This window comes from Salmo salar, chromosome 16 (assembly GCF_965601325.2).
Source record: "Salmo salar chromosome 16, fSalSal1, whole genome shotgun sequence".
NCBI lineage: Eukaryota > Metazoa > Chordata > Actinopteri > Salmoniformes > Salmonidae > Salmo > Salmo salar.
Genome location: NC_138306.1, coordinates 86,535,001 through 86,549,339, shown reverse-complemented (window position 1 = coordinate 86,549,339; position 14,339 = coordinate 86,535,001). Strand labels below are relative to the sequence as shown.

The following is a 14,339-nucleotide window of genomic DNA, read 5'->3' as shown; positions in this document are numbered from 1 at the left end:
ATAGTGATCAAATGAAGATCCTACATCTGTAGATAGGGCGCGGCTGTGCGGAATCCCTCTGGTCCAGGCTGCCCAACCTAATGTGTTTATATATGTGTCAGTGTGTATCGGAGCTGTTGGGGAGAAAAGCAGAACACACATTTCCATCCCGTATGGACTAATAAATTATATCGTATGTCTCAGTGTAGCTAGCTATAGTTGTGGTGAGAGTCATAGGTCTGGGACCAGAGGCACATGTTTCAGGGAGGATGTCCATCTTGTTCTAATAATTCTAGGGGAGGAGGCAGGGAGCAAACACGTGTACGCAATCAATCAACTATACAGACTACAAGCGCACACATCATTTCTGTTGATTTTTTTCATTCACATACTATAGGTTCCACACAACTCCTAGTACAGAGGCAAGAAAAAGTCAGTGAACCCTTTGGAATTACCTGTACTTCTGCATAAATTGGTCATAAAATTTGATCTGATCTTCATCTAGGTCACAACAATAGACAAACAGTCTGCTTAAACTAATAAAACACAAACAATTATACGATTTCATGTCTTTATTGAACACACCGTGTAAACATTCACATTCCGGGTGGAAAAAGTATGTGAACCCTTGGATTTATTAACTGGTTGACCCTCCTTCGGCAGCAATAACCTCAACCAAACGTTTTCTGTAGTTGCGGATCAGACCTGCACAACGGTCAGGAGGAATTTTGGACCATTCCTCTTTACAAAACTGTTTCAGTTCAGCAATATTCTTGGAATGTCTGGTGTGAACCGCTCTCTTGAGGTCATGCCACAGAATCTCAATCGGGTTGAGGTCAGGACTCTGACTGGGCCACTCCAGAAGGCGTATTTTCTTCTGTTGAAGCCATTCTGTTGTTGATTTACTTCTGTGTTTTGGGTCGTTGTCCTGTTGCATCACCCAACTTCTGTTGAGCTTCAATTGTTGGACAGATAGCCTTACATTCTCCTGCAAAATGTCTTGATAAACTTGGGAATTCATTTTTCCATCGATGATAGCAAGCTGTCCAGGCCCTGAGACAGCAAAGCAGCCCCAAACCATGATGCTCCCTCCACCATACTTTACAGTTGGGATGAGGTTTTGATGTTGGTGTGCTGTGCCTTTTTTTCTCCACACATAGTGTTGTGTGTTCCATCCAAACAACTCAACTGTAGTTTCATCTGTCCACAGAATATTTTTCCAGAAGCACTGTGGAACATCCAGATGCTCTTTTGCAAACTTCAGACGTGCAGAAATCTTTTTTTTGGACAGCAGTGGCTTCTTCCGTGGTGTCCTCCCATGAACACCATTCTTGTTTAGTGTTTTACCTATCGTAGACTCGTCAACAGAGATGTTAGCATGTTCCAGAGATTTCTGTAAGTCTTTAGCTGACACTCTAGGATTCTTCTTAACCTCATTGAGCATTCTGCTCTGTGCTCTTGCAGTCATCTTTGCAGGACGGCCAATCCTAGGGAGAGTAGGAACAGTGCTGAACTTTCTCCATTTATAGACTATTTGTCTTACCGTGGACTGATGAACATCAAGGCTTTTGGAGATACTTTTGTAACCCTTTCCAGCTTTATGCAAGTCAACAATTAGGTCTTCTGAGATCTATTTTGTTCGAGGCATGGTTCACATCAGGCAATGCTTCTTGTGAATAGCAATCTCACATTTTGTGAGTGTTCTTATAGGACAGGGCAGCTCTAACCAACATCTCCAATCTCGTCTCATTGATTGGACTCCAGGTTAGCTGACTCCTGACTCCAATTATCTTTTGGAGAAGTCATTAGCCTAGGGGTTCACATACTTTTTCCAACCTACACTGTGAATGTTTAAATTATGTATTCAATATAGACAAGAAAAATACAATAATTTGTGTGTTATTAGTTTAAGCACACTATGTTGTCTGTTGTTGTGACTTAGATGAAGATCAGATCTAATTTTATGACCAATTTATGTAGAAATCCAGATAATTCCAAAGGGTTCACATACTTTTTCTTACAACTGTGTGTGTACAGATAACTGGCAGTGTGAGAGGACTGGGAAAGAAGAGACTGATACAGAGATTCCACTAACTAACAAGCTAAAATAACCTCTTCTTGAACTTCAGCAGAACATCCATCCCAAATGGCACCCTATTCCCTTCATAGTGCACTACTTTTGACCAGAGCCCAATAGAGCGTAGTGCACTATGTCGGGAATAGGGTGCCATTTGGGATGCAACTCATACTTTGTGTAATGAAGCCGACACATGCACTTCTCCCCCTCATTCACTCCCTGCAGTCTTTCATCCATCCTCTCTCCCTTCTGCACCTCTCCTCCTTGACTGTACTCCATCCCTCCATCCCTCCATCTATCTTCTACTATCTCTGATTAACAGACAGTCATCCTTCTCTCCCTCCTCGAGACCTTCTGCTCTATCACGCCCCCTAGTGTTTGTTATACGTCATCACAGACTAGTTGGCCAGTTTGTGCACTGGAGAGAATGGTAACTAGGTAAGAGATGAGTCCACAGCCAATGGGTCATTTTGTTGACCGACAGGATTGGTTAAGCTGCTTTACGATCAATCAAAGATGACAAAACACACACACACACACACACACACACACACACACACACACACACACACACACACACACACACACACACACACACACACACACACACACACACACAACAAAACATACAAAAAAAATACAGAAGAGCAGAAACAAACACTCATGAATGCATGATTAACAGACACACTCAATTAGCCTGCAAGCACAAACATATTCAAGTATTATCCTTCACAGACTGGTGTTTATTCATAGGATTAAGTCTAAGATTTGTAGTCTTCTGATGATTATTCAGGGTTGGAGTCAATTCTATTTAAATTCCAGTCAATTCAGGAAGTACACTGAAATTCCAACTACAATTATCTTCGATGCTTTTCAATGAGGCAAATTTGGAATTTGATTTACTTTCCGAAATTGACTGGAATTGAAATGGAATTGACTGGAATTGAAATGGGATTGATCCCAGCTCTGTTGCGGTTACACATCATGCGTTCCATCAGACTGGTCTCAGAACATATTTTTGATTTTACTAAAATCCGTGCCACTCCAATAGAACATCTCCTTTTTAGCATATGTAAATCCAGGAACACTCAAATGAGCATGATATGTTACGTTGGTATGACAGTAGGTTACTTAAGGCAGAGCAAACGTTCAGCAAGCCAAAGGTTACGTATTTCAATCTAATCACAGACAACTTTAGCATTTTAGCTAATTAGCCGCTTTGCAGCTACATACTACTTTTTAGGTACTTTGCAACTACTTAGCATGCTAGCTAACCCTTCCCCTAACCCTTTCATCTAACTCCTAACCTTAACTCCTAACCTAATGTAGCATATCATACTAAAGCAGTCGAGTGTGATATATCATACTAAAGCAGTCGAGTGTGATATATCATACTAAAGCAGTTGAGTGTGCTATATCATACTAAAGCAGTTGAATGTGATATATCATACTAAAGCAGTTGAGTGTGATATATCATACTAAAGCAGTCGAGTGTGATATATCATACTAAAGCAGTTGAGTGTGATATATCATACTAAAGCAGTTGAGTGTGATATATCATACTAAAGCAGTCGAGTGTGATAAATCATACTAAAGCAGTCGAGTGTGATATATCATACTAAAGCAGTTGAATGTGATATATCATACTAAAGCAGTTGAGTGTGATATATCATACTAAAGCAGTCGAGTGTGATATATCATACTAAAGCAGTTGAATGTGATATATCATACTAAAGCAGTCGAGTGTGATATATCATACTAAAGCAGTTGAATGTGATATATCATACTAAAGCAGTCGAGTGTGATATATCATACTAAAGCAGTCGAGTGTGATATATCATACTAAAGCAGTTGAGTGTGATATATCATGCTAAAGCAGTTGAGTGTGATATATCATACTAAAGCAGTCGAGTGTGATATATCATACTAAAGCAGTCGAGTGTGATAAATCATACTAAAGCAGTCGAGTGTGATATATCATACTAAAGCAGTTGAATGTGATATATCATACTAAAGCAGTTTAGTGTGATATATCATACTAAAGCAGTCGAGTGTGATATATCATACTAAAGCAGTCGAGTGTGATATATCATACTAAAGCAGTCGAGTGTGATATATCATACTAAAGCAGTCGAGTGTGATATATCATACTAAAGCAGTTGAGTGTGATATATCATACTAAAGCAGTTGAATGTGATATATCATGCTAAAGCAGTTGAGTGTGATATATCATGCTAAAGCAGTCGAGTGTGATATATCATACTAAAGCAGTCGAGTGTGATATATCATACTAAAGCAGTTGAGTGTGATATATCATGCTAAAGCAGTCGAGTGTGATATATCATGCTAAAGCAGTCGAGTGTGATATATCATACTAAACAGGTCAAAGGATACTGGTGCGATCAAGACGTAGGATACGTCATACAATTTGTATTATATTGTACGACCGCAATTATGTTATTAAGCCAATGTAATGTAATCTAATGTAAAGTAACATATCATACTAAATGGAGTGGCATGGATACGTTTGCTCTGAGACCAGGTTTCAGTGGTCTACACCATGAGGCGAGAGCCAGGGATGTAGTGAGACTCTTTCCAGATGTTTGTCTCTCCACAGTTCTCTGTTTTCCTCTTGCACTGGTAACAGCGGCGGTACTGCTCACACTGGTCAATCAGCAGACTGCTCCCAGACCTGTCAAAGACATCAGAGATCAACCTCAGAATGTGGTCAATCAGCAGACTGCTCCCAGACCTGTCAGAAACATCAGAGATCAACCTCAGAATGTGGTCAATCAATCAGCAGACTGCTCCCAGACCTGTCAGAGACATCAGAGATCAACGTCAGAATGTGGTCAATCAGCAGACTGCTCCCAGACCTGTCAGAGACATCAGAGATCAACCTCAGAATGTGGTCAATCAACCAGCAGACTGCTCCCAGACCTGTCAAAGACATCAGAGATCAACCTCAGAATGTGGTCAATCAGCAGACTGCTCCCAGACCTGTCAGAGACATCAGAGATCAACCTCAGAATGTGGTCAATCAACCAGCAGACTGCTCCCAGACCTGTCAAAAACATCAGAGATCAACCTCAGAATGTGGTCAATCAACCAGCAGACTGCTCCCAGACCTGTCAGAAACATCAGAGATCAACGTCAGAATGTGGTCAATCAACCAGCAGACTGCTCCCAGACCTGTCAGAAACATCAGAGATCAACGTCAGAATGTGATGGTACAGATAGCAGACTGCTCCCAGACCTGTCAGAGACATCAGAGATCAACGTCAGAATGTGATGGTACAGATAGCAGACGTCAACTATCATGATAGTGATCGACTCAATCAGCCGGTCCCAAATCACGACTTTTTCTCCTTCTTGACCCTAACCCCCAATGCTAGCATGTCTGAAGGGTCTGTATAAACAGTGTAGTGGTGGATCTGAAGGGTCTGGATAGGTATAAACAGTGTAGTGGTGGATCTGAAGGGTCTGGATAGGTATAAACAGTGTAGTGGTGGATCTGAAGGGTCTGGATAGGTATAAATAGTGTCGTGGGGGATCTGAAGGGTCTGGATAGGTATAAACAGTGTAGTAGTGGATCTGAAGGGTATGGATAGGTATAAACAGTGTAGTAGTGGATCTGAAGGGTCTGGATAGGTATAAACAGTGTAGTGGTGGATCTGAAGGGTCTGGATAGGTATAAACAGTGTAGTGGTGGATCTGAAGGGTCTGGATAGGTATAAACAGTGTAGTGGTGTATCTGAAGGGTCTGGATAGGTGTAAACAGTGTAGTGGTGGATCTGAAGGGTCTGGATAGGTATAAACAGTGTAGTGGTGGATCTGAAGGGTCTGGATAGGTATAAACAGGGTAGTGGTGTATCTGAAGGGTCTGGATATGTATAAACAGTGTAGTGGTGTATCTGAAGGGTCTGGATAGGTATAAACAGTGTAGTGGGGGATCTGAAGGGTCTGGATAGGTATAAACAGTGTAGTGGTGGATCTGAAGGGTCTGGATAGGTATAAACAGGGTAGTGGTGTATCTGAAGGGTCTGGATAGGTATAAACAGTGTAGTGGTGTATCTGAAGGGTCTGGATAGGTATAAACAGTGTAGTAGTGGATCTGAAGGGTCTGGATAGGTATAAACAGTGTAGTAGTGGATCTGAAGGGTCTGGATAGGTATAAACAGTGTAGTGGTGTATCTGAAGGGTCTGGATAGGTATAAACAGTGTAGTGGTGGATCTGAAGGGTCTGGATAGGTATAAACAGTGTAGTGGTGGATCTGAAGGGTCTGGATAGGTATAAACAGTGTAGTGGTGTATCTGAAGGGTCTGGATAGGTGTAAACAGTGTAGTGGTGGATCTGAAGGGTCTGGATAGGTATAAACAGTGTAGTGGTGGATCTGAAGGGTCTGGATAGGTATAAACAGGGTAGTGGTGTATCTGAAGGGTCTGGATATGTATAAACAGTGTAGTGGTGTATCTGAAGGGTCTTGATAGGTATAAACAGTGTAGTGGGGGATCTGAAGGGTCTGGATAGGTATAAACAGTGTAGTGGTGGATCTGAAGGGTCTGGATAGGTATAAACAGGGTAGTGGTGTATCTGAAGGGTCTGGATAGGTATAAACAGTGTAGTGGTGTATCTGAAGGGTCTGGATAGGTATAAACAGTGTAGTAGTGGATCTGAAGGGTCTGGATAGGTATAAACAGTGTAGTAGTGGATCTGAAGGGTCTGGATAGGTATAAACAGTGTAGTGGTGTATCTGAAGGGTCTGGATAGGTATAAACAGTGTAGTGGTGGATCTGAAGGGTCTGGATAGGTGTAAACAGTGTAGTAGTGGATCTGAAGGGTCTGGATAGGTATTAACAGTGTAGTGGTGTATCTGAAGGGTCTGGATAGGTATAAACAGTGTAGTGGTGGATCTGAAGGGTCTGGATAGGTGTAAACAGTGTAGTGGTGGATCTGAAGGGTCTGGATAGGTATAAACAGTGTAGTGGTGGATCTGAAGGGTCTGGATAGGTATAAACAGTGTAGTGGGGGATCTGAAGGGTCTGGATAGGTATAAACAGTGTAGTAGTGGATCTGAAGGGTCTGGATAGGTATAAACAGTGTAGTGGTGGATCTGAAGGGTCTGGATAGGTATAAACAGTGTAGTGGTGGATCTGAAGGGTCTGGATAGGTATAAACAGTGTAGTGGTGTATCTGAAGGGTCTGGATAGGTGTAAACAGTGTAGTGGTGGATCTGAAGGGTCTGGATAGGTATAAACAGTGTAGTGGTGGATCTGAAGGGTCTGGATAGGTATAAACAGGGTAGTGGTGTATCTGAAGGGTCTGGATAGGTATAAACAGTGTAGTGGTGTATCTGAAGGGTCTGGATAGGTATAAACAGTGTAGTGGGGGATCTGAAGGGTCTGGATAGGTATAAACAGTGTAGTGGTGGATCTGAAGGGTCTGGATAGGTATAAACAGTGTAGTGGTGGATCTGAAGGGTCTGGATAGGTATAAACAGTGTAGTGGTGTATCTGAAGGGTCTGGATAGGTATAAACAGTGTAGTGGTGGATCTGAAGGGTCTGGATAGGTATAAACAGTGTAGTAGTGGATCTGAAGGGTCTGGATAGGTATAAACAGTGTAGTGGTGGATCTGAAGGGTCTGGATAGGTATAAACAGTGTAGTAGTGGATCTGAAGGGTCTGGATAGGTATAAACAGTGTAGTGGTGTATCTGAAGGGTCTGGATAGGTATTAACAGTGTAGTGGTGGATCTGAAGGGTCTGGATAGGTATAAACAGTGTAGTGGTGTATCTGAAGGGTCTGGATAGGTATAAACAGTGTAGTGGTGGATCTGAAGGGTCTGGATAGGTATAAACAGTGTAGTGGTGGATCTGAAGGGTCTGGATAGGTATAAACAGTGTAGTGGTTTATCTGAAGGGTTTGGATAGGTATAAACAGTGTAGTAGTGGATCTGAAGGGTCTGGATAGGTATAAACAGTGTAGTGGTGTATCTGAAGGGTCTGGATAGGTATAAACAGTGTAGTGGTGGATCTGAAGGGTCTGGCTAGGTATAAACAGTGTAGTAGTGGATCTGAAGGGTCTGGATAGGTATAAACAGGGTAGTAGTGGATCTGAAGGGTCTGGATAGGTATAAACAGTGTAGTGGTGTATCTGAAGGGTCTGGATAGGTATAAACAGTGTAGTGGTGTATCTGAATGGTCTGGATAGGTATAAACAGTGTAGTGGGGGATCTGAAGGGTCTGGATAGGTATAAACAGTGTAGTAGTAGATCTGAAGGGTCTGGATAGGTATAAGCAGTGTAGTAGTGTATCTGAAGGGTCTGGATAGGTATAAACAGTGTAGTGGTGGATCTGAAGGGTCTGGATAGGTATAAACAGTGTAGTGGGGGATCTGAAGGGTCTGGATAGGTATAAACAGTGTAGTAGTGGATCTGAAGGGTCTGGATAGGTATAAACAGTGTAGTTGTGGATCTGAAGGGTCTGGATAGGTATAAACAGTGTAGTGGTGGATCTGAAGGGTCTGGATAGGTATAAACAGTGTCGTGGGGGATCTGAAGGATCTGGATAGGTATAAACAGTGTAGTGGGAAAGCGTCCATCATATTGTGTCCATCTTACAGATCTGTTAACATAGAAGGGTTAGGGCCAATCCAGGTTGTGATTTGAGTACATTACCTGATGAATTCCTTCTCCTCTCTGTCTCGGTGGCGTTTCAGGTCGGCGCTGCGTCTCCAGGTCTCCTCCAACGAGGCCCGCAGATTACGCAGCTTCTCAAAGCGGTTGATGTGGTCGTTTATCAGTCTGCCAGGAGAGAGAGAGAGGTATATAGAAATATAGAAACAGAACATATAGACAAGACATCTCATATAAAATGGCCTTTAACCTTTAACCTTGAACTGTTCCACAAACCAATTTTTTCTGCATTCTCATTTTATTCACTCACTTTCTGAATTTCAAGTGGAGAATTTCACCCTCCCCACTCCCCTGTCTCTCCATGACTCCCTCTCTCTCCCTTTCCCCCACCTCTCCCCCCCCCACTCACTCCTTCCTGTTCCTGTTGAGCATCTCTCTCTCGTTCTTCTGTTTGGTGCTGCGGTTAAGGAGCAGCTCTTTTCTCTTGTTATTAGCCGTGGTCAGCTGTTCCTGGTAGACCTTCTCCGCCCGCTGCCTCTGCTCTGACAGCCCAGCAGGGGTGCAGTCCAGCTGGCCAAACACAGGGCCGTCTGAGTCGGGCAGGCGCGCTGGGAGGCCCGAGCCCTGGTACTTCACCTGGTAGATACGTTAGTTAAATAACATCCATTCGATTTGTGGAGCATCAAGATCATCAAATGACTTATCTACTCAATCTGGGTGAAGATTACAATCACAGAGGAGCTCACAACTACTGGAAACTCATCTGTATCTATAAGTACTGGAATCTCTCAACTATGACTTCCTGTTCTCGGTTAAAGAAGAGCCATTTGATTGGCAGAGCATGAAGATCACCAGTGTGCTGGGATTGTTTTCTACTCAACCTGGACAAGTCATAGACACCACAGAGGAGCTGGACTACTGTTCAACCTGGACTAGACATAGACACCACAGAGGAGCTGGACTACTGTTCAACCTGGACTAGACATAGACACCACAGAGGAGCTGGACTACTGTTCAACCTGGACTAGACATAGACACCATAGAGGAGCTGGACTACTGTTCAACCTGGACTAGACATAGACACCACAGAGGAGCTGGACTACTGTTCAACCTGGTCTAGTCATAGACACCACAGAGGAGCTGGACTACTGTTCAACCTGGACTAGACATAGACACCACAGAGGAGCTGGACTACTGTTCAACCTGGACTAGACATAGACACCATAGAGGAGCTGGACTACTGTTCAACCTGGATTAGACATAGACACCACAGAGGAGCTGGACTACTGTTCAACCTGGACTAGTCATAGACACCACAGAGGAGCTAGACTACTGTTCAACCTGGACTAGACATAGACACCACAGAGGAGCTGGACTACTGTTCAACCTGGATTAGACATAGACACCACAGAGGAGCTGGACTACTGTTCAACCTGGATTAGACATAGACACCACAGAGGAGCTGGACTACTGTTCAACCTGGACTAGACATAGACACCACAGAGGAGCTGGACTACTGTTCAACCTGGACTAGACATAGACACCACAGAGGAGCTGGACTACTGTTCAACCTGGACTAGACATAGACACCACAGAGGAGCTGGACTACTGTTCAACCTGGACTAGACATAGACACCACAGAGGAGCTGGACTACTGTTCAACCTGGACTAGTCATAGACACCACAGAGGAGCTGGACTACTGTTCAACCTGGACTAGACATAGACACCACAGAGGAGCTGGACTACTGTTCAACCTGGATTAGACATAGACACCACAGAGGAGCTGGACTACTGTTCAACCTGGACTAGACATAGACACCACAGAGGAGCTGGACTACTGTTCAACCTGGACTAGACATAGACACCACAGAGGAGCTGGACTACTGTTCAACCTGGACTAGACATAGACACCACAGAGGAGCTGGACTACTGTTCAACCTGGACTAGACATAGACACCACAGAGGAGCTGGACTACTGTTCAACCTGGACTAGACATAGACACCACAGAGGAGCTGGACTACTGTTCAACCTGGACTAGACATAGACACCACAGAGGAGCTGGACTACTGTTCAATTCCCTCATCTACTGCATTTCCTTTCTCAACTGTTCTTCTTTATGTACTTCAAGTCTAGCTCAACTGTCCTTCTTTACCATGCATTTTACCTCCTCTTCCTCCCCCATTTCTCCTTCCTCTTTCCTTCCCTCTCTATCCCTTCCCTTCTTTATCTTAAACCTCTCCTCTCATCTCCTCTCCTCTCCATAGAGACTTGTCTATATTATGTTTCCTGCCTGCTCTGAGTCATCTCCTGGTGCTGTCTGTCCCTGGATGGGCGGGAACATCACTCTCCTATCTCCCTTGGCTTTCTGCGGCTTGCCCTTTCCTGTTTCCACCTGTACAACAAGACAGTAAGTCAGGTAAACATCAATCTGTAGTGGTCCCCTCTGCCTTGCTCAGCCTTAACCTGTGCAGCACACCTGGGAGTTCAGTTATTCAATCCACAGCCTTGTAATCAACATCATAAATATCCCTCCACTTCAACCTGCACTTGTGTAACACATGGTGGGAGGCATGTCTTTGGTAGGTATGGTCTGGTAGGTCTGGTAGGTCTGGTAGGTCTGGTAGGTATGGTCTGGTAGGTATGATCAGGTAGGTATGGTCTGGTAGGTATGGCCTGGTAGGTATGGCCTGGTAGGTATGGCCTGGTAGGTATGGCCTGGTAGGTATGGTCTAGTAGGTATGGCCTGGTAGGTATGGTCTGGTAGGTATGGTCTGGTAGGTAGGGTCTGGTAGGTATGGTCTGGTAGGTATGATCAGGTAGGTATGGCCTGGTAGGTATGGTCTGGTAGGTATGATCAGGTAGGTATGGCCTGGTAGGTATGGCCTGGTAGGTATGGCCTGGTAGGTATGGTCTAGTAGGTATGGCCTGGTAGGTATGGTCTGGTAGGTATGGTAGGTCTGGTCTGGTAGGTATGGCCTGGTAGGTTTGGTAGGTCTGGTCTGGTAGGTAGGGTCTGGTAGGTAGGGTCTGGTAGGTATGGTAGGTCTGGTCTGGTAGGTATGGCCTGGTAGGTTTGGTAGGTCTGGTCTGGTAGGTAGGGTCTGGTAGGTAGGGTCTGGTAGGTTTGGTAGGTCTGGTCTGGTTGGTATGGTCTGGTAGGTATGGCCTGGTAGGTAGGGTCTGGTAGGTATGGCCTGGTAGGTAGGGCCTGGTAGGTCTGGTCTGGTAGGTATGGTCCGGTAGGTATGGTCTGGTAGGTATGGCCTGGTAGGTAGGGTCCGGTAGGTATGGTCTGGTAGGTAGGGTCCAGTAGGTATGGTCTGGTAGGTATGGCCTGGTAGGTATGGCCTGGTAGGTATGGTCTGGTTGGTCTGGTCTGGTAGGTATGGCCTGGTAGGTATGGTCTAGTAGGTATGGCCTGGTAGGTATGGTCTGGTAGGTATGGTCTGGTAGGTAGGGTCTGGTAGGTATGGTCTGGTAGGTATGATCAGGTAGGTATGGCCTGGTAGGTATGGTCTGGTAGGTATGATCAGGTAGGTATGGCCTGGTAGGTATGGCCTGGTAGGTATGGCCTGGTAGGTATGGTCTAGTAGGTATGGCCTGGTAGGTATGGTCTGGTAGGTATGGTAGGTCTGGTCTGGTAGGTATGGCCTGGTAGGTTTGGTAGGTCTGGTCTGGTAGGTAGGGTCTGGTAGGTAGGGTCTGGTAGGTATGGCCTGGTAGGTATGGTCTGGTTGGTCTGGTCTGGTAGGTAGGGTCTGGTAGGTATGATCAGGTAGGTATGGTCTGGTAGGTATGGCCTGGTAGGTCTGGTCTGGTAGGTAGTGTCTGGTAGGTATGGCCTGGTAGGTCTGGTCTGGTAGGTATGGTCCGGTAGGTAGGGTCCGGTAGGTATGGTCCGGTAGGTAGGGTCCGGTAGGTAGGGTCTGGTAGGTAGGGTCTGGTAGGTCGGGTCTGGTAGGTAGGGTCCGGTAGGTAGGGGTCTGGTAGGTATGGTCTGGTAGGTCTGGCCTGGTAGGTATGGCCTGGTAGGTAGGGTATGGTAAGTATGATCAGGTAGGTATGATCTGGTAGGTATGGCCTGGTAGGTCTGGTCTGTTAGGTATGGTCTGGTAGGTAGGGTCTGGTAGGTATGGTCTGGTAGGTATGGCCTGGTAGGTCTGGTAGGTCTGGCCTGGTAGGTAGGGTCCGGTAGGTAGGGTCTGGTAGGTATGGCCTGGTAGGTCTAGCCTGGTAGGGTCCGGTAGTTATGGTCTGGTAGGTATGGTCCGGTAGGTATGGTCTGGTAGGTAGGGTCCGGTAGGTAGGGTCTGGTAGGTATACTATATAATATATGGTAGGACAGACTCTTACCTGTGTATCCAGGGCTTTCTTGTAGCAGCTAGTGTTCTTCTGTTTCAGGTGGAGCTGCTGGGACTTATGCAAGGCGATTCTGAGACACACAACAGCTATTCACACACTGTAGAAACTGAGACATAGGTACAATGACCACAGCATTCTGTATGTAGAGTAGAGACCACAAGCCTGTTTACATGGGTTCATTCCTTTTAGACAAACATATTGACGCGGTACCCTACTCCCTTTATAGTGCACTGAAGAGCCCTGGTCAAAACAAAGTAGTGCACTACATAGGGAATGGGGTGTCATTTGGGACTCAGATGCATCACCTACTCCTGTGCCAGCTGGACTTGTTGTAGCAGGTCAATAAGCTCCTGGTCCTGCTGAGTCTGGCTGACCTGGCCCTTCCTCCACTCCGCCTGGGCCCGCAGATCCTGCATGTAGCCGCGCTGCTTATGGACCCTGGGAGGGGTGAGGGGACGGCCCCTGAAGATGTACGAACCCTGTGGGGGGAGGGGGGTGGTGGTGGGAGGTTCAATATCATCACAACATCATTCATTGATACGTTTAGACCATTGGCTAAGTGTTGCAATAGTAACTGTGCATAGACCAATGCATGCTAAATGCTGCAACTGAAAAGCCGTGAACCATTTGAACTAGAACATTTAAATCCCCTGAGGATCAGTGTGCTGATTGGACAAGGCCAGGGCTCACATGGAAGTGGGAGGAGCGAGCAACCTTCTTCTCCTTCATGGCTTCAGACACTGCCAGGTTGAACGCTGCCACCTTCTGGTTGTTCTCACGTATCTCCAGACGGTCCTCCTAACACACACACCACATCACAAATACACACACACACACACACACACCACCACATCACAAATACACACACACACACACACACACACACACACACACACACACACACACACACTCACACACACACACACACACACACCACACACACCACCACATCACAAATACACACACACACACACACACACACACACACCACCACGTCACAAATACACACACACACACACCACCACGTAACAAATACACACACACACACCACGTCACAAATACACACACACCACATCACAAATACACACACACACACACACACACACACACACACACACACACACACACACACACACACACACACACACACACCACGTCACAAATACACACACACCATATCACAAATACACACACAAACACCACAACATCACAAATACACACACACACACATCACATCACAAATACACACACACACACACACACACACCACCATGTCACAAATAC

At 45.3% G+C, this 14,339-nt stretch overlaps 1 protein-coding gene across 1 annotated transcript in view; it reads right to left on the bottom strand.

Moving 5' to 3' along the window:
* Positions 1-2,784: 2,784 nt before the first annotated feature.
* The window catches only part of LOC106591572 (coiled-coil domain-containing protein 81), a 39,789-nt gene continuing 28,234 nt past the window's right edge, over positions 2,785-14,339 (bottom strand). The window contains exons 9-14 of the mRNA XM_045698283.2: positions 13,746-13,853; positions 13,365-13,534; positions 13,047-13,125; positions 9,101-9,327; positions 8,734-8,859; positions 2,785-4,748 (exon numbers count right to left, since the gene is read on the bottom strand). Of these exons, the coding sequence (XP_045554239.2) occupies positions 4,610-4,748; positions 8,734-8,859; positions 9,101-9,327; positions 13,047-13,125; positions 13,365-13,534; positions 13,746-13,853 (849 nt within the window). The 3' untranslated portion in view covers positions 2,785-4,609. The remainder of the gene's footprint in view (positions 4,749-8,733; positions 8,860-9,100; positions 9,328-13,046; positions 13,126-13,364; positions 13,535-13,745; positions 13,854-14,339) is intronic.